The following is a 25,124-nucleotide window of genomic DNA, read 5'->3' on the forward strand; positions in this document are numbered from 1 at the left end:
TTTTTTGCGCAAATACTCATTTTCTCGTGCACACTCGGCTTGAATTGCCACCTCCATATATTGGCGTTTCTCCTCCATTTCAATTCTTATGGCGTTTTACCTTGCAATTTCCTTCAAAAACTTTGAATTATGATTGCTTGAATTACCCGCTTTCTTTGCCTTCGCAGCCTTTTGGCCAATAGGCCTCGGTTCCTTTTGGATGGGTGAGTCTTCACTCATAGGGGAATCGAGAGGTGAATCCGATGTCGTTGAATCACGGAGAGGCGTCTCGTTTAACACAATATCGGGACCCGTGGGAATAATTATAAAGCGTTTACAATATTCGACCACCTCCCAACATTCATGATGGGTGAAACTTTTTTTGCCACCCCCGGTTGCACCGAACCACATCTGTGCTTGAATAAGCTATTTAACAAAAAAATGGAAATGCAAGAAATATTTAAAATATATTGGATATGCAAGTAACAAAATAAAATAAAATAATGGAAATGCAATTAACTTTACAAATAAATTGGAAGTGCAAAAAATATGAAGAAACAATTGGAAATGCAATAAATATTAACAACATATTGAAAATGCAAGAAATATGAAGAAACAATTGGAAATGCAAGAAATATTAACAACATATTGAAAATGCAAGAAATATTAACAAAATATTGAAAATGCAATAAATATTAACAACATATATATATATATATAGGACATTAAACTTAATAAAACGAAAATTACAAAATACTTACCTCGTTAGTACGATTTTCCCAACTTCTATACAAGTTCATTGCTTTTGCCAAGGCATCTCTCCATTTGGCCATCTCTTTGTTGAGAAGTTTCCACCTACTCGACCATGCCATTTCCGTACGAGGCGACTCCAGAATTTTTTCGCAAAATTCGGCATGAATTTTTTTCCACATATGGAAAATTTCATCTCATTGCTTGTCACGGGACAATGACAAACTCGGAGCCAAGCCTCACACAAAGAAACATCTTCCATGGTGCTCCATGCCCCTTCGGTTTCGATAGAAGAAGCCATAAAAATAAAAAATAAAAATACAAGGTGAAAGAGATGAAAATGTTGAGTGAAGAGTGAATAAAATGTTGAGTAATAGTAGAAGTAGAATAAAATGTATGAGAATTAGTGTTGAAAGTGAAGGGTATTGATAGGTATTTATAGGAAAAAAAAAATCAGATTTTTAAAGTATTTTTTAGTATTTTTTTTTTAAAATTTCGATTTTGTTTCATAATTTTATTGTTGGAAAACGATACCGTTGGATGAAGGTCAGAGAACCAAATCGGAGCCTTGGGGCGTGCCACGTGTCTTCTAGATGTTGGAACTGCGTCGCGCTAAAGTCAAGACACGCTATCGCGGCTCGACGCCACCCCGCGTTTTGGACCTTGGGAGGAAGTAGCCTTGGGCGGCCACCGGTTGGTGGGTCCCACACCCTCCCGGCTTGGGCCGCTGAAAGCAAATTTTTTTCCCAGTCTTGGGCTGGGCTTTACAACTAGAGTGGCTCTAAGGGCAAATGGGTGGAGTTGCTCTAAGGAGGAAGAAAGAGTAGTACGATCATTCATTTGACAATGAAGTCCGCAATGATAATGAATTACGCCGGACATAAGTGCCCACTTTACCAGATTCCCATCACCACCATTATCTCCACCAACACTACCACAACTACCTCCTAACACCTAATGCTTACCGATTGCCCATCCTAACTGTAGCAAAAGATATGTATTAATTTATTCATTTATTTGTCAAAGTTAGGAAGGACAAAGGGAAACTCACACACGGGTACTATGGAAGCTTAAATCTATGACCACATGGGAGCACGCTAAAGATCTGGATCAATCCAACTAACACCCATTGATAACCTAACCATAGCATTTCCCCAAAAGAATAAATGAAGAATTTTTGTATTTTATTGAAGAATAAAATTCGTATTGGATTCGGATTTAATTTTCGGGCCGATCACCAAATTAGGCCCGGCCCAGTGCAGTGGTCATCAAGAGAAATGGCAACCGAGTGAGGAAGTGAAGAATTGACACAAGGGCAGGGCAGGGCAGCGCCATCTCCACTCTCCTCTCAAAATCAATCCGAAAAACTCTCCAAAATCACAGAGAAGGGAACGAAGAAGACAGAAAACAAAATCAGTCATGGGAAGTAGATTGGGGAGGAGGGTAATTCACTTCGCAAACCTACCCATCAAGCTCTTAATGCCCACCAACTTCACTAACATCAGAGAAATCGCTCTCAAAACCATCCCATCAGCTTCCAAGGTCGAAATCAAGCGCGTCCTCGAATCCCTCTACGGCTTCCAGGTCGAAAAGGTCCGTACGCTCAACATGGAAGGTAAGAAGAAGAAGCGCGGTGGCCTATTGTTCGCCAGACCCAATTACAAGAAGGCCTACGTCACGCTCAAGAACCCGCTCTCGCTCTCTCAGGACCTCTACCCGATTGGAGTCGTCGAACAGGAGAGGAAGCAGACGAGCAAGCAATCCAAGTCCAGCGTCGTCGAAGAAGGTGAAACTGAGAAGCATTGGCTTTACGGGAAGGACAAGGAGGAACCTCGGAGGGTTAAGAACGACAAAGGTTCTGCTGTTTTCGGCGACGGTGTGGCCAAATTTCCCTGGAGCACCATGAGGTTTCGCTAGGCAGGTTTGAAGACTTTTGGAACTGGGTTTATGTTTTTTGTTGGGATTTTGAAATTTATGACATTTGAAGTTTGGTGAAAACTTGTGGCCATGTTTGAAGACCTTTCAATAGGACTGGAGCATTTAGCTTTCAAGTAGCAGAATAGTATAATATTTATGGTTATTATCTTTTACTTTACCAATAATTGTGCAAGCTCATATGTGATTAGTACTTGTGAAGTTTGAAATTGTTGAGGATAGAAGCATATTGGAAACTTGCATTGAGTATTTTTCCTATCTCCTCTAATAGGATTATTATGACATATGACTTGCACGACTTTTTTGTTTTTGTTTGATTGATAATCAATGTAACCAGAAAAAAATTACCAAGTACTCCTCCATTCGACTGAAGAAACTTGTTGCTGCTTGGGCATCTCGTGTGACCCATTGCTGAAAGCTTGTAGGCTTGTAGTTGTAGCAAAGGATGTAGTCTGCCAGACGTTCTATAGGAGGCAGAATTACTTTGGAGAAAATTAATGTGTAAGAATAGGAAAACTACAGACATTTTTTACTCTTTATTTATTTTTGTGTATACATTATGGATAGGCAAGCAATAACAAACTATCAACTATCCCTAAGACAGTTGATATGGTGTTCTTAAAGGCTTAACTCTCATATGGTGTGGGGTGTCTTGGCTTCCTAGATTAATATAATTTAGGACATGGATGACCTTCGTCTGGAGGGGGGTCTTCTGCCAGCTGGGTTGGGTCTTTGTTGGCCTTCTCCAGTTTCATTGCCCTCAACTTTTGCATGGAAGGAGTTCTTAATTTTTCTCCATCCCAAACTCCAACCCGACACATTCCTTTGCTTGCTGCCTATCCTTTCATACTCTTGCTGCAGCTCAGAGTAGTCACTCTGCAGCTCTGCCATCTTTATCTTTACATCCTCAAGTTCTGCTTTTAGATTCTTAATCTCTGCATCTGTTGATGAGTGGTTCCCTTCCTGTTCAGAGTTATTGCCACTTTGTGATTCTTTCTCTTGCATTGCTGTCCTCATCTTTACTTGTTCTGAGAAAAGCACCTGCACATGTTTCATATTCTCTTCCTCTAGTGAGAAATGCCAATTTTCATGGAACACATACTGGTTGGAACTGAGATTAAGGGGTCCATGTCTGATAAATCAAATGGTCTTCAAATGCTCAGTTAATTTTGTATGCCTTTGTGAGGATTTTACATCTGTTTAAGTTAAGGGTCTATCTTCTATTAATTTTTTATTTCCCTTTTGACAGGAATGCCTTTGTGAAATCCATTTTTCAGAAGCATTATGGTTTCTGAAATTTTTTGGTGTCATAAAAAGGGGGAATTCAATGTGCATAAAAAATAGAGGAGGTAGAGGAGATAGAAAAAATACTCAATGTGTTTGTAGTATGAATTCAATGTGCATAAAAAATAATGCTACACAACAACAAAAAGGGCGCTTATTGCAGTCTGTAGTAATAGTTAATCTTTTTCCTTTTTTGTTCTCATTGATTTTCTTCTTCTCAAAAGCCTCTCTATTAGTGTCCTTGTGATGCTGCGTATAAATTATAAATACCTTAGCTTGTGGTTGGTAGAGGTTCTTGGGTTGCATTTCTTTTTCCTGTTATTACATATAAACTTTAAGTATCTTTATAATTTAATTCCAATGCAAGCCACTAAATATGTCTTGATAAAAGACCTAGATTCCTTAAGAATATAACTGATATCTTAAATTCTTTAACTAATTTTCAGCAGGGACCAATGATACAAAATTTATGTTTTAACCTCTTGTGTGATTCTTAAATGTTACCTGGACAATAGTTCTCATAGGCAGTCGATCATTTTGTGCAGCGTGCATGCATGCGTCAAGCGATAGTTTATCACAGTTCATTATTCTACATAGCCTTCTCCGGTTATGCTCAGGTAGTGAAGGATGGGTCTGAAAAAAAGGGGTTAGATTTTAGGTTACAAATTGCTTTAGGTGTAAAGTAGAGAAACAGGTGAAAAAGTAACCTTGAGGTAGGTATCAATGGCTCTGTATAGACCATCATCACATGTCCTTGCATTTTCTGGCAGTAATTCAGCCAATATTTGAAACTTGGTTATGGAGAGGTTTGGGTCTTCGGCAATCTCTGCTAGGTAGTTGTCTAACAGCTTACTAACATTGATTCTAGCAGTCTTCTGTTGCTGTCCTTGCTGCTCATGCATCAAGAAATATTCCACAATCCTTTGCACGACTTCAGTGTCGTGCATTGTGCATTCTTCAGGTGAACTGTACTACACATTATGAAAATTAACAAGAACAAGAGTGTTGGTTATCAATTGACTTCTTCGAAGGATTCTGTTGTAATTATGTTGTTGAATCTGACTGAATAAAGAATGTAGAATACTCACTTAACTAGTTTCCCTTGATCTGCATTATTGCAACTAGGAATCAACAGATCATTCACGTTGGCATCTTCTAACATCATCCCCACTCTCTTTTCAAGCTCTGAAATCAAAGCTGGTGATGCAGAGTGCAGCATGGCCATCTTTAACATCCTCAATAAGAACTTACATGAAACAGCTTCATTTTGAGGAGGAAGTACGCTCACTAGGCTTTCAATAATTGCTTTTTGCTCCTTGCTGTGTACGTAACCCCCATCCTCTTTACACCTACTCAATACACTGAACTGGAGGTCATTTTTTCCGCACCCGTATCCTCTTAGTCCTTCAAACTCCACATGCATGCCTGTCAACCATCTCTCTGCATAGTGCATGATACATTTACCTATAACTTCTGGTCTTGTACTCTTTGCCTTTATTGCTGTTATAATCCTCATGAAATGATCTATTCGAAAGGTAGCCACTTCATTAAACCACCAGCCTTCTTGACAGTCTGTATCTCCGACAATGTTTACTCTGGAAGTCTTCCAAGCAATTGAGTTACAGCACCTTCTGACGATTTGAAGATTTTCAGCCCATGGAGATAGAGTTTCACAAGATTTAAGTACAGTAATGGTGTCTTTCCACGAAGAAAGGACTACAAATGTGAGAAAAGCTTCAGTCTTAGAAATGAGATTTCCATCTTGAAGATCTTCTGTCATTTCTAGAAATTCTGAGGCGCATCTTAGTGGTGCTATGTTGTTAGGGTTCAAGTCCATTGGAAGACCATAACAAAATTTTAAAATGATTTCAAAGGTTTCTGATCCACCTGGGAAGCTTTCAAGCTTGAGGTCATAGCCAAAATTTGAAATTGAAGGCTGAAATTCCAATCGACCAATGTAGCCACATTTTGATATCAAGGGATACTGTAAAAAGAAATGGAAATGAAACAGGAACCAATTGAGTACTTTGTATACATGTGTTTTCCCCTGGTTGCATATTATTATTTAGTTCCTATGAAATGTACTGTACAAAATTGAATTCATAAGACAAAGTTCATGCTGTGGCATTCAAGCTAGTGTGCAAGTTTGTCAATAATTTGTATGAAGTCCAAATGTAGGAAGTGATGCAGTCACCTATCATTGCTTTATAATTGTTGGGTTCAATCACTGTGTGTTCTCCTTGTAGATAATTTTCTTTTTTAAAGTATATGGCATGCATTCTGTATGTGCAAAATAGGAAGGCATAAACATTGTGATGAAAATAAAAAATTGGTTGATTCAATTTAAGCACTGAGTATTGTGTAGCGTGTACTGTTTAGATTGACTTTACCTTGATTGGCACATAAGTTATAGGAATTGATACTAGGAAAGAGTTATATGGCTGTCCCATGGTCAAGCAGAAAGGTAGAAAGAGAACACTCTAGTAGCTTCACTTGAAAATGTGCTTTTCGACGGTTAGTTTTGCTTTGATGTAGAAGAGGAAAATAAATGGCTCTGATATTATGAAACCACACTAAGAAATTTTCAACAGAGAAAGAAAGGGAGGGTTCCTAAGTACTCTGTTATTTCAGTGTACCTTGATGACAGGACGTACTGGTTAATTCACTGGAAAATTCTTGCATGTGGTCTATGTATCTGTTCTGAATTATAATACATGGATCAAATAACAGTTCCGTTTGGGAAAAACATCATCTTGAATGTAACCTAGCATCTCTATTAGAATAACTATGATCATAAATTGAAGGCATGTGATGAACTTAATATTTCTGGTGGTTTATGTATATTTGTACTGGAATTGTGTATTATGTAAGAAGTTTGGTTTTGCTTGCAATTTTCTCTAAACTTCTTGTATGCAAAGTTTTATGAGCTCTTTTAGGTATCAACTTATTGAGTATGTTTGTCTTGATTTGTAGTTACCTTGTGAACGTTAAAGGTGACATCTTGAACTTGAATTGTTAGGTCTGTTGGGACATGAGAAGTGATAAACCTGCATGAATTCACCAAAATAAAGAGTGAGAGGGATGAGAAACAGTTGAATAGGATATGGAGGTGCACAAATCTGTTGTTATTGAATGTTCTGCAAAAGAAATAATATTTTAGCCTAGATTTTCTCTAGGAGCAGTATAGTATAGATCTTTAATGATAAAAATGGGTTTCTTGCCAATTCTATGATGCAATTGTAGTTGTACCAGGAGTGTTCTTTCTTTTCGAAGCTATTTGCTATGGTGATGTGTTTGGAAGGAATTACGATGCTTTGTCTTTGAGTGCCCTCGTAATCGCTCTCAGGAGTTTGTGGTAGAGTTTGAGACTTCTTCATGGTGACTTGACTCCTTCGCTGGATATGTTTTTGAGTGACACTTCATTTGGATGAATAACATGATATAAGAAAATGGGATGTGATCTGAATAAATGCATGAGAAGTGAGTCTGTGGTTGTGATCAATGTACTCTTAAGAGAGTTGGTGGAGTTCCCTCTAACTGTTGCATGATCTGATTGTGACACAAGAGACTAATTTGGTTAATGTGTTATGAAAGAGACATGGAATGTGGGCTCTCTTATTCTTAGAGGTCAGTTATCGGCCATGTAAGTATGGAAGCAACCAACAGATGGTTGTGTGGTTATGAATATAGACAATCTCTTACATAATTTTGTGAATCTCTTGGTCACAAAGAATAATCAAGTATGAGTTGATGTAACATCTAGTCCGCTAATGTTGCATGTGGATGACACTTCTCTAGAACAATGCGAAAGAAGTTGGATTAATATTTCCTCGATGGATTTTTAACCCATACAAATCAACACAATCTAAGTAACACCTCGTCAGAAAAATTCCCAAACCAAATACGCGTATACACAAAAGCATTGCCCTTTTCTATAGCTATCCTGATTGTAAATGGTTGACAGATTTTAGTGCATATTTGACATTGCTTATTTTGGGTGATAAGTGATTTTTAAAAAAAATTGGAAAGCCCAATCCGCTTGGTAAACTATGAGAAAATTACTTATTGTTAAAAATTGCTATGAGAAAAATCTATAGAGAAAAGCAGCTAATAAGGTGTTTTTATTTTTTAATTATACGGAATCAGTTTTGAAGGGGTACTAAGTTTAATGATTATGCATGAATTTTCTGATTATGCAGGAATTAGTATTAACAACATTTTTAATAAAAGAAGCAAAAGGAGAGAGAAAAATTTTAAAAGAAGCAAAAATGGACAAAAATGCCCTTATTTATTTTTAGATTTCCTAAGGAATCCAATACATTTGCATGTCTTTGATTTGAAAGTTGAGTGGTTTTTTTGTCTTTTTTGAAAAAGTTTTGGCTTTTTCCAAAAGTGAAAAAAAATTTATGTCTAAAACCTAAAAAACCTTAAAAAGTTTACCAAACGTCCAACAATTTTCTCTCACAGTTGATTTCCAGCATAGTAAATCTGACAACGATTATTTTCACAACACAGTAATGCCAAACTGAAAGTGGACAATTGTAATAACCCAAACCTTAATTAATATTTAACTATTAGTTTATTAAGGAGAAAGGACAATTTTGCCCTTGGACTAAGTTATTAAGGGAAAGTTGACTTTTGACTGGAGAAGAATTTGACCGATCCACTTGCACCGTTGGGTAGAGCGCGACGAAACGAGTCCGTAGACACGGAGTAGACTCAAAGCGGAGTTGTAACGAAGAAATTACGGTCAAAATACTTCAAGGGGCAAAATGGTAATTTTTCAAGCCAGATTTTTAAAAACACAGCTTCTCTCTCTTCTCCCCCAATTTCTTCTTCTCTCTCGTGCGTCCCTTCTCCAGCCGTCTCCTTAAAAGCTCCATAACCACCGCTACCCTCCACTCCGGCCGACGAGACCGGACCCAATCAAACCACCGCCACTTCCTCTTCCAAGTCCGACCAAGCTCAGTCACCACCGCCAGTAGCCACCGAAAAACGCAGAAAATCGCGCGGGTTTTGACAGATTTTCTCATCGCTCGTTCCCTCGATTCTCCACCAAATCGGACGAGTGAGGTATGGTTTTCCAAGTATTTTTCGTAACTTAGCTGCTGGTTGGGTAGGATATCATAAATTTCAAGCGTAGATCGTTCGATTCTCAACTTAAGTTTCAGCCGGTTTTGAGGGTAAGATTCGGGCCACTTCCGGCCACTTTTTGGGGTAGGTCCAAGAACAAAAGTGATTCCAAATTGGGTGTTTTACCTAAGTTAGGAGTATGGGCCGGCAGTTTGGAGTTTTTCCGCCACCGGAAATCTCTCAAGCCACCCAAGCCGCAAGCGCGTGTGGCGGCACGTGGGCAGTCTGGAGGGGACCACTCTCAGTTTCAGAATGATCCTCGTATTCTCACGAGCGTGTAGAAATTCGCGGATCTCAATTCGGACGTCGTTTGAGTGTTAAGCGGACTTTTACATAGTGTGCGTTATCCGGGTTCAATAGTTTTGAACCGTTAGGTCATGATCACTTTCAGATATGTTAATCTAGATTTTGCCAGGATTATGTAGGATTCGACAGATCGTGAATCGAAGTCCCGGATTGTGACAACCCGAATCTTAATTAATATTTAATTATTAAAATAGTGAGAAGAAATGACAATTTTGCCCTGGGACTAATTTAGTAAAGGAAAGGGTGACCTTTTGACCGCACCATTTCACTTACACTGTTGCGTAGAGCGCGACGAAACGAGTCCGTAGACACGTATTAGGCTCGAATCGGAATTATAACGAAGAAAATACGGTTAAAATATGCTCAAGGGCAAAAAGGTAATTTTGGAAAGTTAGATTTTAAAACCCTCGTTTCTCTCTCTTTCTCTCTCTCTCTGGCGCACTGAGCCCCCGATACTTTTCTCCAGCCGGTGGGTTCTCCAAGCCACCGACACCGCCACACTCATCTCCTACCTTGGGACCGGATCGAAAAGAATTGGGAAGCTTTCCTATTCCTTCGGCCAAGCCGGTCGAAACCGCCGGAATCCGCCGGATTTTTGCAGAAACCCGATCGATTTCGGGAGAAAATTTCAAGCGCTTGTTCTCCGTCATCCGACCACAATTTCTAATGAGTGAGGTATGGTTTCTCACCTATTTCTCGAGCTCTAGCTGCCTGTTGGATAGGAATTGGTTGATTTCACGTGTAGGAGAACGATTTCGAAACCTAGGTTTTGACAGATTTTCAGGCTACTCTTCCGGCCATTTCCGGCCACTTTTTGGGGTAGGTCCAAAAACAAAAATGGCTCCACACAGGGTGTTATACTTAGGATAGGAGTCTTGAGCCTAGTTGTTGAGTTTTTCCGGCGAGGCGTTATCGCTTTAGGCACCATGCGCTGCCAGCGCGTGTGGCGGTGCGTGGGCAGCAAGGTGGGGACCACAGTCAGTCCTAGAATAATCTCCTAGTCCTCACGAGCGCGTAGGATTTTGCAGATCTTAATTCGGATAATGTTTGAACCTCGAACGAATCTCGCCTATTATGCGATTTCTGGGTCCGGTACGTTTGAACCGTTGGATAGCAGTCTTTTTCAAGTATGTTAATCTAGGTATTTCTAGGATCGTATAGTGTTTGACGGATCGTAAAACGGAGTCCTGGATACTCCAGAAATGTCAGCCCTAGAGTATGTTTTACGAATAGTTAAACCAGATTACAAAATAACGAACGATTGCGGTCAAGAACAGAGGAAAGAACTACGTGTGGCTTGATCCTCGAAGGGTACGTAGGCAGCCTACTGATTGTCGGCGCAGCCACGAGTTAGGCCCCGAGTTTGTGTTATCGCTTTTTTGGCATTTTGGTCTTTACGACCCACGGTTACTGTGTCGATTTTAAGCAGTTTCACCCGCATTCCAAAGTGGAAATTGGGTCAGGTCGTTTCAATTGGTGTCAGAGCATTAGGTTAACTTCTTGTAGACTTTGCATTACTTGTGCATCCTTATTTTGAGGAATTGCTGGACTTTTCTTATGTTATTTTATCTTGTTGGTGTGACTGGGTAAACATGTATCCAGAAGAGTTTGAAAAATTTGTTGAGGTTTTCATTTGAAAAACTTGTTATACATGTTATTATATGCTTATATGTCGAGAACTGAGGTTTAGCAAGATCAGTATTTAATTATCGGTTTATTCATCACCTTTATATTTGTTCATATGTTTAATTGTGTTGTAAGGGTATAAATTTATTATTAGAATGATATGCTCAGCAGAGAGTAAGGTGGTTAACCAACTAGCTAAGGAGTTGATGCTTATTCAGGAGTTGAAGAGGAAGAAATTTAATTTTTGGTTTTCATCAGATTTTGGTGTGTGTATATATATATATATATTTTATGTTTAGTGGACAACCAGTTTATTGAAAGTTTATGTAAATAACAGATTATGGTTTTCAAACCCACCACAGCGTACCCCCAGTTGCCTTGAGACAGTTGGCTATTTTGCCCCACGAGTTTCGGGTATGCCTGAACCATGTGGTGCCAGTTTATAGTTGTTATGATATTGCCCCACGAGTTTTGGGGATGCTCGAACCGTGTGGTGCTAGGATAGCGGCTCAGGCTGGCTAATGGCCCCCTGAGACCTGCAAGGATTGCGGCTCAGCCGCCCCGAGACCTGCCAAGACGCGGATCAGGTTGACCAAGGTCCCCTGAATCCTGCGAGGTTGCAGCTCGGATTGACTTTGTGTCAACGAGACCTGCGAGGACTTGTCACCAATGGTGATGCGAGGGGAATTGACGGATATCAGGAATTGACGGATCAAATATGGGGGTACACCTAGGTGGAGAGGATTTCAGTTTGAGATGCTTTTAAACTAAATTAAGGATTTTATACAGTTATCATTATTTTCTTTCAACATCACAAGTACTATATGGAAATATATATATATATATATACATGGTTACTTACGAATTTTTAATGAGTTCAATACAAGAGCTTGTCTATTTTGTTTTAATTAAGTTTGCTTTAATTTACCTTATTTTATTTTATTTAAGTTGCTGATAATCATTTTTTTATTATTAAATATGGTATTAAGCAGCTCAAGTATTTCTAGCATATTTTGCCCCACGAGTCTTAGAGTTATCCAAACCGTGAGAGCGAGGATTTCAGGTCATGACGTGTCACCTTTGGTGTCACGAGGAATTGATGGTTATGGTTTTGCGAGCATGATTACTTGACATAAATGTTTTTAGTTCTTCATTTAAATTATGCTGTCGAGTGGGATATCCTTTATGGATACAGGAAAAGGAAATTCTAGCTAAATAGCATATTAATGGCAGCAGAGTTTTAAATTTATTAGATATGTTCAGAGTTTGTTTATTTCATTTTATTTTGATCCAGTCTGCTTTCAATTATTTTATTTCAGTTATTTAAATTGTTGACCTGAAATTTTTATTATTGAAATTTTTATTATTGAACACGATAGTAAACAGTTCCAGTATTTCCAACATATTTTGCCCCACGAGTTTTACAATTATTCAGACCGTGAGAGCTGAATTGCGGATCAGTTGACGATGTCTCCTGAGTCCAGCTAGGATTACAGAACATGATGAGTTTTACATTCAGTGTTTTTCAGCAGAATTACTATTTGATAAGTAGTGCATAAGTAAGAATGCATGAGTCAGGATGTTTGAGATTGTCAGAGTATCATTGCTAATCTAAAAGTTGACATGAATTTCATTAGTAGATCGAATTATTTGAATTGTTATGGCCTGATGCCAAAATATTATGATGTTTGATTGCTTGGATATGATTTAATGCATGATGGCAGATGAGTTATATAAATATACATACTTGTTTTATAGATAGAATATTTTTGGGAAATGTTCTGTTTACAGGGGAGATTCTGCCGAATTTTCGGTAGGAGTCATACTAGAATTTCAGTTAATTTCAGTTAAAAGGACAGACTAGTCTTTTATGCCTAGCATTAGATAGGTATCAGACACTCAGAGGGAGAAATGAATGTTAGCTAAATATTAGATTCATGGCAGAAGAGTTTTAAATTTATCAGAAATTCAGTTCAAAGTTTTATATTTCCTTAAGCCAGCTCAGGTATTCAGATATAAATGTGTAGCCCTCAGATTTTATTGATTGCCCTATAGATTTAGTTTTTGAGAGGCAAATGGTGAGTGCAATTCTAAAGGAGCATATGTGAGAACCCGAGTAGCAGACGCGGACCCAGTGCCCTCACTTTTTTGAGTGTTTGGTATGTAAATTTCGAGGATGAAATTTTTATAAGGGGGTAGATTGTGACAACCCGAATCTTAATTAATATTTAATTATTAAAATAGTGAGAAGAAATGACAATTTTGCCCTGGGACTAATTTAGTAAAGGAAAGGTTGACCTTTTGAGTGAGCAATAATTTACCATTTCACTTACACCGTTACGTAGAGCACGAAACGAGTCGTAGACGCGTATTAGGCTCGAATCGAATTATAACGAAGAAAATTAGATTTTAAAACCCCGCTCTCTCTCTCTTCCCGGCGCACTGAGCCCCCGATACTTTTTTCCACCGGTGGCTTCTCCAAGCCACCGCTGCCGCCACACTCATCTCCGCCTAGGGACCGGATCGAAAAGAACAGGAAGCTTTCTCTTCCCTTCTCGCCAAGCCTCGAAACCGCGGAATCCGTCGGATTTTTGCGAAACCCGATCGGTTTCGAGAGAAAATTTCAGCGCTCGTTCTCCGTCATCCGCCACCATTTCTGATGAGTGAGGTATGGTTTCTCACCTATTTCTCGAGCTCTAGCTGCCTGTTGGATAGGAATTGGTTAATTTCACGTGTAGGAGAACGATTTCGAAACCTAGGTTTTGACAAATTTTTGGGGTACTGTTTCGGCCATTTTCGGCCACTTTTTGGGGTAGGTCCAAGAACAAAAGTGGCTCCAAATGAGGTGTTATACTTAGGATATGAGTCTTGAGCCTAGTTGTTGAGTTTTTCCGGAGAGGTGTTATCGCTTTAGGCACCATGTGCTGCCAGCGTGTGGCGGCGCGTGGGCAGCAGGGTGGGGACCACACTCAGTCCTAAAATAATCTCCTAGTCCTCACGAGCTCATAGGATTTCGCAGATCTTAATTTGGATAATGTTTGAACCTCGAACGGATCTCGCCTATTATGCGATTTCTGGATCCGACGTTTGAACCGCTTGGATAGCGCTTTTTCAAGTATGTTAATCTAGGTATTTCTAGGATCGTACAGATTTGACGGATCTTAAAACGGAGTCCTGGATACTCGAAATGTCACCCTATAGTATGTTTTATGGATAGTTAAATCGATTACAAAATAACGAACCAATATGTGTCAAGAATGTAAGAAAGAATTACGTGTGGCTTGATCCTCAAGAAGGGTAGGGCAGCCTACTGATTGTGTTTGGGCCAAAATTGACACACCCAAAAAAATTAGGCCTGAATAAAGCCGCAAAAAATCAAAGAAAGATGGAAGCCCAAAACTGTAAGAGTTCAAACCAAGGCTCATCGAGCAAACAATTGATTTGGGCCTCACAGGCCCAATATAATAGGAAGAGGGAGCCCAGAAATAGGAACAATCCCACGTGACATCTCTGGGATAAAGAAAGTCAGCAATGGCGACGGTCATAGAAGAAGTGATTGAAGGGTTCATGACATCAAGTTGATTCTGAAAAAACTGAAGATCAAATCCCTCTTACATACATATATATATATATATATTCAGAGATTTTTCTTCTGTCCTTTCAGAGAAGGTAATTCTCCCAAGGAGATAAGCAAGTTACAATCTCAGAGAGGGATAAGCAGGAAAGCAGGGAGCTGTCCAGAAAAGGAATCAAACTAACCATCACGGGTAAAATATCACAAGGGGCAGTAGAAATTGGGAAAGGGATTAGGTTCCTTTTCAAGAAAATCAGGGAAGTGATTGCCTATTTGAGAGCCTATCTGCCAAAACTGAAGAAATCCTATTTTCTTTCCTTCCATTAAAGAAGAGAAAAAGGGGGGAGATATCTTTGCCGCCCAATAAATAAACACAATCACCCTACTCCAGAGAAGAAACAGTTTACTATAAATACAAGAAGGAGTGAACAGGGTAAGGGACAACCAAAAAATCAATCAAAAACCAAAAACTCAAAATGATCACTTGATCTCAAAAAACCTTCAAAACACTGAAGCAACCAAAGCTCATTGAGCCACAACACACAAACATAAAAACAACAACAATCAATCCAACACTCAAGTCATCAACCAACACAAACAACACACAAACACAACAACAATCAATCCAACACTCAAGTCATCAATCAAACAAACAACTCAAAATCAACCAGAAGCTCACTTGAATTCCAAGTGAAAACCAGCTTTAGATTAGAATTCCCAAGGTTCAGACTTAGAAAATAAGTCATTCAAAATGAGATTTCTCTCGTTACAAATTTGGTTTAGCAAAAAACCAAGACAGGTAGAGCTTGAGCTTTTCCCAAACATGAAAACCTCAACAAATTTTACAGTGCAGTCTCTAGCCCATGAAGTCCTCGAGAACAGCCACTTCGCCTTACAGATCAAGAAGCCGCAGATTACGCCACTCGAAGCTTCACAAAAGTTTAAGGTACATTGAAGCTCTGCCAGAATCAACCTTTGGTATCGATTTATAGTTGAAGCTTAGCAATCAGAGTTGTCAACGGTCCAAGACATTCCCATCCATTAAGCGTCTCCAAATTCAGCCGGACATTTTCAGCCTGCAATGTAACCTTCCATCTCGAAAAATGGAGTTCCAACTGTATCTTCATCTATCTAGCATGAGTATTTATTGTTATAGTTTTGTAAAAGGCGCTCGCCTAAAAATTTAAATTCCATCAACCATTCTGGCGAACAACCTCTTTATACTGAGATAAATTGTTAAAGTCCTCACTAGTCGAGGCAAGAAAAGAACTTACTTGGGAGATATTCCTCACCCAAATTCACAATCGTTTGTTTGCAGAAATCAGTAACTTGGGGCGCAAGTTATCCATTCCAAACTAAGTCTGCTAGAATTTTATTACTAGCAGTGGCACGCTCGCACACCAAAGAAAGCGACTTGTTGACCAGTCTATGGTTCTCAAGGCGGTGGGGAACTTTGCCCTTCCATCACGGAGTAATCGCAAAGCAGGCAAACAAGTTGTCGGCGCAGCCACGAGTTAGGCCCCGAGTTTGTGTTATCTTTTTTGGCATTTTGGTCTTTACGACCCACGCTTACAGTGTCGATTTAAATGTGTTTCACCCGCATTTCAAAGTGGAAATTAGGTCAGGTCGTTTCACGGATAATCCAAAATCGCGAACCCTAGGGTTAAGGATTTAGAATCGTCGATCGTGTGATCGTGACGAATCTAACCGTCCGATCGAAACCAGATTCACGGGACGAATATCCTAGGATTAAAGGAACGTAATGTGGGCATATGAATAACTTTAAATTAATGCATGCACTTCTAAAAGCCGGGGTCAGGGTTTTATTTAAATATTTATACCGAGCAGTTTTATTAATATATTTTAATATGGTATTTGAATCAGGCACTCGGCACCAGTTGACTCGTAGGAGGGACCTTCCAAAGGTGCAGCGAGCTCGGACCAACCGTGAGTGGACTTTTTGTTTTCATAAATGAATTTATGCAATTTAGTTTCAGTATTTGATCTTGAATAAGTTTTATTCAAAGACTAGTGTTTCATTAATGAGACATGCTTTTAAATATTATGATTTGCATGCTGCCGAGTGGAATATCCTTTAGGGATATAGAGAAAGAGAATTTTAGTTAAACACCCGATAAATGGCAGCAGAGTCCAGCCTTAACAGAAATTCAATTATTTATAAGATCTTTCAAAAACTTTGCTTATTATTATTATTGTTACTTTCTAAGCCACCCTAGGTACCCAGATATACAGATGTTGCCTTCGGATATACTGATGTCCACGGACATCCAGGTTGCCTTCGGATTTTATCGCTTGCCTTGGTTTAAACAAAGATGCTTGATAGCTTGCCCCACGAGTTCTATGGTACCCGGACTCGTGTGGAGCGAGGACGCGGATCAGGTTGACCAAGGTCCCCTGAATCCTACGAGGTTGCGGCTCATATTGACTTTGTGTCACCGAGACCCGCGAGGATGTATCACCAATGGTGATGCGAAGGGAATTGACGGCATATCAGGAATTGACGAGTATCAGGAATTGACAGAAACAAATGGGTACATCTAGGTGGTAGTTTTAAACTGATTTCAATGCTTTTAAGAGATTGATGTTGGCCATGAGCATGATTGGTATATATATATGTATATATAAGTGCATTGGTTTTAGTACGTATATATAGAAGAGAATGATTTAGTTTTTATAACTGCTTTTACAGTGGGGTTAGTATGTTCATATGTATTTTCTAAATTTTTTTTTTGGTCCACTCACTTTTTCAATATTTTGCGCCCCCAAACTGTAGACGTGCATCTGAGAGCCACCACAGGGCAATTCCCACTTCCCGCTCTTCCCCATTTTGATGTAGGGTTCCTTGGTTCACAAGTGGTTACCTCCTTTGTAAATAAATCTGTATAGTTGCTCTGACAGTGCCCTGGAATGTATTTAACTATTGGAACTTACTTATTTTTGTATACTGGCAGTTAGTGTATATATTTAAGTGCTTGTTGACAGTGTAAATTTTGGGAACGTTCGATTTACAGGGAGACTCGCCAAATTTTCGGTAGAAGTCGGATTTAAGGGAATTAGGTTTCTAATCCGAAAAAGGCAACCAAGTCAATTGTGCTCGGCACCCGCCAGTGTTGATCATGAACAGGGTTCGACTCGGATTCCAAAGTGGAATTTGGGTCGGGTCTATCAACTTGGTATCGAGCATTAGGTTTAACTTCTTGTAGACTCCGCACTTTGTGTATTCCATCGTCTTGAACATCTGCTTTCTTGTGATGAAGCATGGCCCTAAACGCGGTGGCTTCCGTAGAGAGACGCATCGTCCGAGTTTGGGGACAGGATCCTCTCCGAGCAAGAGGAAATCCTTATTCCTATACCGGTGCGAGGCTGGTATAGCAATCTTTGTTGGAGGTCCATCAGGCCGCTCCACCGTGCCCATTATGCTTTGGGAGATCCCAACTTCTAGCAGACTTTGGAGTTGTTGACTCGGGCTCTATCCAGGACCGGGTAGACTCGAGATCCCTCCTTGGGATATACTGATCAAGTTAAGAGAATACGGGCCACAGATTTTGATGGTGATGGTGATCCAACAGTGGCTGAGGAGTGGATAGAAAGGATGGAGCGAATCATGGAAGTGATGAGGGTTCCCCAGAATCACAGAGTGGCGCTAGCCACATTCTTTTTAGTCAGAAATGCTAGACATTGGTGGGAATCAGTTAAAAGGAGATATTGAGATTCATTGGCCATCACTTGGCAATTATTTTGAGCTGCATTTGATAGTCAATATTATCCACAGACTTACCAGAATTTGAAAATGGAAGAGTTTCTGCAGCTGGAGCAGGAAGCGATGACAGTACTTGAGTATGAGAAGAAGTTCAATGAATTGTCTAAGTATTATGTTCCACTAGTAGAGGATGAAAACAAGAAGTGCCAGTTGTTTACTAGAGGGTTAAAGGCCTTCATTCGAGACATTGTGATTAGTCAGCGGTTGACTAATTTTCGTGATGTTTGCTTTACTAATAGAGAGCAGCCAGATGATGGTCAGAGTAAGGGGTGAACCTCGTAGGAGACAGTTTGATATGGATAGTCCCAGTCAAGGGTCATCCAAGAAAGGTAGTTATAGCTCTGGGTCATCTAGTGGCCGCAGTTACGGAGGTTTCTGACCCGGATTTAGTTCTAGTGAAGGTTCCAACTAGAGTGGCAGTTCTAGGAACCGCTCTGGAAGAGGTGTAGCCAGAGATACTGGGAGACAGCTACATACAATTTCTAGTAGGGGAAGGTATTGCTGGAGGCAGATTTGATTCCCTTGGAAATGGTTGACTTGGATGTCATTCTAGGGATGGATTGGTTAGCCAGACATCATGCCTCGTAGATTGCTTCCGAAAATAGGTTGTTTTCCGTAGTCCTAGACGACCTGAAGTGACATTTTATGGATAGCGCAGAGTGCTTCCATCTTGCCTCATCTCAGCTGTGAAGGCAAAACGGTTGCTTAGAAAAGGGTGCTCAGGATCATGGGCGGAACTAGGTAGAGGGCTACCATGGGCTCTAGCCCAGGTAGCCTTTTTATAAAATTAAAATATATTACATATATTTTAATGTTATTCATTCCATAAAAACTTAGTAGCCCACTCAAATGTAGTTTTGTAACCCATTGTCTACTCAATTTTTGTAGACATATAATCATATTATATTTAATTTGTTTGCTCAATTAATAAAATAATCTCTTAATAAACAATCATGATTTTAACTCTCAACCTTTTACTATTTTATCCCAATCTGTACTTTAATATATTTCTAGAAAAACTATAAAAACAGTAAGTACCCAAACAAAAATTTGTCCTTAGATTTTAAGCTAAACAACTTTAATTAGCCCACCCATTGAAAAATTACTGGTTCTGCCCTTGCACAGGATATTTAGCACATGTGATTGATACTAGAGATAAGGGGCTGAGATTGGAAGATGTTCCAGTGGTACAAGAGTTTCCGGATGAATTCCCTGAGGATCTTCCTGGGCTACCTCCTCACCGAGAGATCGAGTTCACCATTGAGCTCATTCCAGGAACGAATCCTATCTCTCAAGCACCATATAGAATGGCACCAGCAGAGTTGAGGGAATTAAAGACTCAGTTGCAGGAGCTGGTAGATAAAGGTTTCATCCGACCTAGTTTTTCACCTTGGGGCCCTCCAGTGTTATTTGTTAAGAAGAAGGATGGAACCATGAGGTTATGTGCTGACTACAGACAGTTGAACAAGGTCACAGTGCGAAATAAGTATCATTTGCCTCGCATTGATGATTTGTTCGACCAGTTAAAGGGTGCCAAGGTATTCTCTAAGATTGATCTGAGATCGGGGTATCATCAGTTACGGATTAGAAAAGAGGATGTGCCTAAGACAACTTTTCGAACTAGATATGGGCACTATGAGTTCTTGGTGATGCCATTTGGGTTAACAAATGCGCCCGCTGCGTTTATGGATCTCATGAACATGGTTTTTCAACATTACTTGGATCGCTTTGTGATTGTGTTCATAGAAGACAGTCTGGCGTATTCCAAGAGTCAGAAGGCACACATGAAACATTTGGAAATTGTCTGAAGACTTTGAGGAGGAGGCAGTTGTATGCCAAATTCAATAATGTCAGTTCTGGTTGGACAGAGTTAGTTTCTTGGGGCATGTGATCTCTGCAGAGGGTATTTGTGTTGATCCTCGAAGATTGAGGCAGTAGGAACTGGCCACGACCAACCAGTGTTACTGAGGTACGGAGTTTTCTTGGGTTAGCCGGGTACTATTGTCGCTTCGTGGAAGGGTTTTCTGCTATAGCAGCGCCTCTCACTCGTTTAACAAGGAAATGAGTGAAGTTTGAATGGTCAGATGAATGTGAGGAGAGCTTCAATGAACTCAAGACCAGGTTGACCACCGCTCCGGTTTTAATACTTCCAAATGATAGCTGGAACTTCGTTATTTACAGTGATGCATCCCAACAAGGAGTTGGTTGTGTGCTAATGCAGCATGGTAGGGTGATCGCTTATACTTCTAGGCAACTTAAGAAGCATGAGTTGAATTACCCTGTTCATAATTTGGAGTTAGCTGCAGTGGTTTTTGCCTTGAAGATTTGGCGACACTATCTTTATAGAGAAACATGTCAGATTTTTACAGATCACAAAAGTTTGAAGTACTTATTCACTCAAAATGAGCTGAATTTGAGGCAAAGAAAATGGCTAGAATTGATTAAAGATTATGATTGTACTATTGAGCATCATCCGGGAAGAGCTAATGTTGTAGCTGATGCACTCAGCAGAAAATCCTCAGGATCTATAGCTTATTTCAGAGGGAGTTATGTGCCAATTATGGTGGAAATGAGGAAGCTTAGAGTTGAGCTAAGTGTGGATGATTAGGAAGCATTGTTAGCAACTCTCCATGTGAGACCAGTACTAGTGGAGCGAATAGTCGCCGCCCAATCCCAGGATCCTTTGATTTGCACATTGCGATTAGAGGTGGAGAATGGTGACTGAAATGACTGTTCAGTAAGAAATGATGGAGCTTTAATGGTGGGAACCAGGTTATATGTCCCTAATGATCAAGCCTTAAAAAGGGAAATTCTTGAGGAGGCTCATAGTTCACCTTTTGCAATGTATTCTGGAAGCACTAAGATGTATCATACCTTGAGAGAGCATTACTGGTGGCCTTTTATGAAGAAAGAGATAGCAAAATATGTCAATAAGTGCTTAATTTGCCAGCAAGTAAAAGCTGAACGGCAGAAACCCTCAGAGTTGTTGCAACCACTTCCAATTCCTGAATGGAAATGAGAGCATATTACCATGAATTTCGTGTTCAAGCTTCCCCAAACACAGAATAAGCATGATGGAGTTTGGGTAATCGTGGATCGACTCACTAAATCCGCTCATTTTCTACCAGTGAGAGCAAATTACACCCTAAATAAGTTGGCCAAGATCTTCATAGATGAGATAGTGAGACTTCATGGGGTGCCAGTATCTATTATTTCAGATAGAGATCCACGGTTTACTTCCCGTTTTTGGGCGAGGTTAAATGAGGTCTTTGGAACTCAATTGCGGTTTAATATTGCATTTCACCCCCAGACAGATGGTCAATCTGAGAGGATAATCCAAACTTTAGAAGACATGCTGAGAGCTTGTGCACTGCAGTTCCGGGGTGACTGGGATGAGAAGTTGCCACTTATGGAATTTGCCTATAATAACAGTTACCAGACGAGTATTAAGATGTCCCCATATGATGCCTTGTATGGGAAACAGTGTAGAACTCCATTCTATTGGGATGAAATGGGTGAGAACAAATTGGAGGTGTCCAATGATGTTGAACGGACAAAGGAACACGTGAAAATAATTAGAGAACGACTCAAAGCAGCCCAAGATCGACAGAAGAATTATGCGGACAATAGAAGGAAAAACATTCAGTTTGAGGTAGGTGATTGGGTATTTCTGAAGTTATCACCTTGGAAGGGCATAATGAGATTTGGAAGGCGGGGAAAACTAAGTCCTCGCTATATTGGGCCTTATAAGATCGTGGAGCGTGTCAACCCAGTAGCTTACAGGCTTGCTTTGCCTTCAGATCTTTCTCGGTTACACGATGTGTTTCATGTTTCAATGCTCCGAAAGTATATATGATCCTTCTCATGTCTTGGAAGAACAACCAATAGAGTTGCAAGAAGATTTGACTTATGTGGAGCAACCAGTTCAGATTTTGGATTGGAAGACGCAAGTGTTACGATCCAGAGAGATCCCTCTTGTGAAGGTCTTGTGGAGAAGTCATACTGTGGAAGAGGCTACATGGGAACCCGAGGACCAAATGCGGGAACAGTAACCTTACCTCTTCGAGTGACAGGTACGTAAATTTCGAGGATGAAATTTTTATAAGGGGGGAGATTGTGATAACCCAAACCTTAATTAATATTTAACTATTAGTTTATTAAGGAGAAAGGACAATTTTTCCCTTGGACTAAGTTATTAAGGGAAAGTTGACTTTTGACCGGAGAAGAATTTGACCAATCCACTAGCACCATTGCATAGAGCGCGACGAAACGAGTCCATAGACATGGAGTAGACTAGAAGCGGAGTTGTAACGAAGAAATTACAGTCAAAATACTTCAAGGGGCAAAATGGTAATTTTTCAAGCCAGATTTTTAAAAACTCAGCTTCTCTCTCTTCTCCCCCAATTTCTTCTTCTCTCATATGCGTCCCTTCTCCAGCCATCTCCTTCAAAGCTCCATAACCACCTCCACCCTCCACTCCGGCCGACGAGACCGGACCCAATCGAACCACCGCCGCTTCCTCTTCCAAGTCCGACCAAGCTCGGTAGTCACCACCGGCACCACGGAAAGCGTAGAAAATCGCACGGGTTTTGACAGATTTTCTCATCGCTCATTCTCCCTCGATTCTCCACCAAATCGGACGAGTGAGGTATAGTTTTCAGCTATTTTTCTTAGCTTAGCTGCTGGTTGGGTAGGATTTCGAAATTTCAAGTGTAGATCGTTCGATTCTCAACTTAAGTTTCAGCCAACTTTGAGGGTAGGATTCCGGCCACTTCCGGCCACTTTTTGGGGTAGATCTAAGAACAAAAGTGATTCCAAATTGGGTGTTTTACTTAAGTTAGGAGTTTGGGCCGGCGGTTTGGAGTTTTTCCGCCACCGAAATCTCTCAGCCACCCAAGTTGCCAGCACGTGTGGCGGCGCGTGGGCAATCTGGAGGAGACCACTCTCAGTTTCATAATGATCCTCGTATTCTCACGAGCGTGTAGAAATTCGCGGATCTCAATTCGGACGTCGTTTGAGTGTTAAACGGACTTTTACATAGTGTGCGTTATCCGGGTTCAATAGTTTTGAACCGTTGGGTCGTGATCACTTTTCAGATATATTAATCTAGACCTTTCCAAAATTATGTTGGATTCGACGGATCGTGAATCGGAGTCCCGGATACTCCAAAATCGTGAACCCCAGGGTTAAGGGTTTAGAATCGTCGATCGTGTGATCGTGACAAATCTAACCGTTCGATCGAAACCAGATTCACGAGACGAATGTCCTAGGATTAAAGGAACGTAATGTGGGCATATGAATAACTTTAAATTGATGCATGCACTTCTAGAAGCCGGGGGTCAGGGTTTTATTTAAATATTTATACCGAGCAGTTTTATTAATATATTTTAATATGGTATTTGAATCAGGCACTCGGCACCAGTTGACCCGTAGGAGGGACCTTCCAAAGGTCTAGCGAGCTCGGACCAACCTTGAGTGGACTTTTTGTTTTCATAAATGAATTTATGCAATTTAGTTTCAGTATTTGATCTTGAATAAGTTTTATTCAAAGACTAGTGTTTCATTAATGAGACATGCTTTTAAATATTATGATTTGCATGCTGCCGAGTGGAATATCCTTTAGGGATATAGAGAAAGAGAATTTTAGTTAAACACAAGATAAATGGCAGCAGAGTCCAGCCTTAACAAAAATTCAATTATTTATAAGATCTTTCAAAAACTTTGCTTATTATTATTATTGTTACTTTCTAAGCCACCTAGGTACCCGATATCAGATGTTGCCTTGGATATACGATGTCCACGGACATCGAGTTGCCTTCGGATTTTATCGATTGCCTTCGGTTTAGTCGATGTTGATGCTTGCCCCACGAGTTCTATAGTACCCGGACTCATGTGGAGCGAGGACGCGGATCAGGTTGACCAAGGTCCTCTGAATCCTGCGAGGTTGCGGCTTAGATTGACTTTGTGTCACCAAGACCCGCGAGGACGTATCACCAATGGTGATGCGAGGAATTGAAATATCGAGGAATTGACGGATATCGGAATCGACGGATATCGAGGAATCGACGAAAACAAAAGGGTACACCTAGGTGGTAATTTTAAACTGATTTCAATGCTTTTAAGAGATTGATGTTGACCATGAGCATGATTGGTATATTTATATATGTATATATGAGTGCATTGGTTTTAGTATGTATATATAGAAGAGAATGATTTAGTTTTTATAACTGCTTTTACAGTGGGGTTAGTATGTTCATATGTATTTTCTAAGCTTTTTTTTTTTGGTGCACTCACCTTTTTAATGTTTTGCTGTAGAAGCGTGCATCCGAGAGCCACCACAGGGCAATTCCCGTTTCCCGCTCTTCCCCATTTTGATGTAGGGTTCCTTGGTTCATAAGTGGTTACCTCCTTTGCAAATAAATCTGTATAGTTGCTCTGACAGTGTTAACTATTGGAACTTACTTATTTTTGTATACTGGCATTTGGTGTATATATTTAAGTACTTGTTGACAGTGTAAATTTTGGGAATGTTCGATGAGGAAGACTCTACCGAATTTTCGTAGAAGTCGGATTTAAGGAATTAAGTTTCTAATCAGCAACCAAGTCAATTGTGCTCGGCACCGCCAGTGTTGATCACGAGAGTTCGCTCGGATTCCAAAGTGGAATTTGGGTGGGTCCTATCAACAATACTGTATAGCTATCCTTATGGATTTTTTAGACGAGATAGAATTCGAACCTGAGATTACTAGTATACAA

General features: G+C 40.0%; 2 protein-coding genes across 3 annotated transcripts; one reads left to right on the forward strand and one right to left on the reverse strand.

The window, feature by feature from the left end:
• The first annotated feature begins 2,022 nt into the window (after positions 1-2,022).
• Positions 2,023-2,831, forward strand: LOC103332978 (Ribosomal protein L23/L15e family protein). Its single transcript, XM_008235770.3, has one exon. The coding sequence runs from the start codon at positions 2,149-2,151 to the stop codon at positions 2,644-2,646; it is 498 nt and encodes a 165-aa protein (XP_008233992.1). The 5' UTR covers positions 2,023-2,148; the 3' UTR covers positions 2,647-2,831.
• Positions 2,832-3,178: 347 nt separating this feature from the next.
• Positions 3,179-7,413, reverse strand: DOT3 (Phototropic-responsive NPH3 family protein). Of its 2 annotated transcripts, XM_089043947.1 has the most exons (7): positions 7,198-7,413; positions 6,926-6,995; positions 5,037-5,932; positions 4,656-4,914; positions 4,453-4,581; positions 4,219-4,263; positions 3,179-3,705 (listed from the first exon to the last, which is right to left on the reverse strand). In XM_089043947.1, the coding sequence occupies exons 1-7, from the start codon at positions 7,323-7,325 to the stop codon at positions 3,340-3,342; spliced, it is 1,893 nt and encodes a 630-aa protein (XP_088900073.1). In that variant the 5' UTR covers positions 7,326-7,413; the 3' UTR covers positions 3,179-3,339. The 2 variants fall into 2 exon arrangements, with proteins under 2 accessions (XP_088900073.1, XP_088900074.1); XM_089043948.1 differs by lacking the exon at positions 4,219-4,263.
• Positions 7,414-25,124: the final 17,711 nt, after the last annotated feature.

The sequence above is a fragment of the Prunus mume genome, linkage group LG1 (genome assembly GCF_029339155.1).
Source record: "Prunus mume cultivar Tortuosa linkage group LG1, ASM2933915v1, whole genome shotgun sequence".
Lineage (NCBI taxonomy): Eukaryota > Viridiplantae > Streptophyta > Magnoliopsida > Rosales > Rosaceae > Prunus > Prunus mume.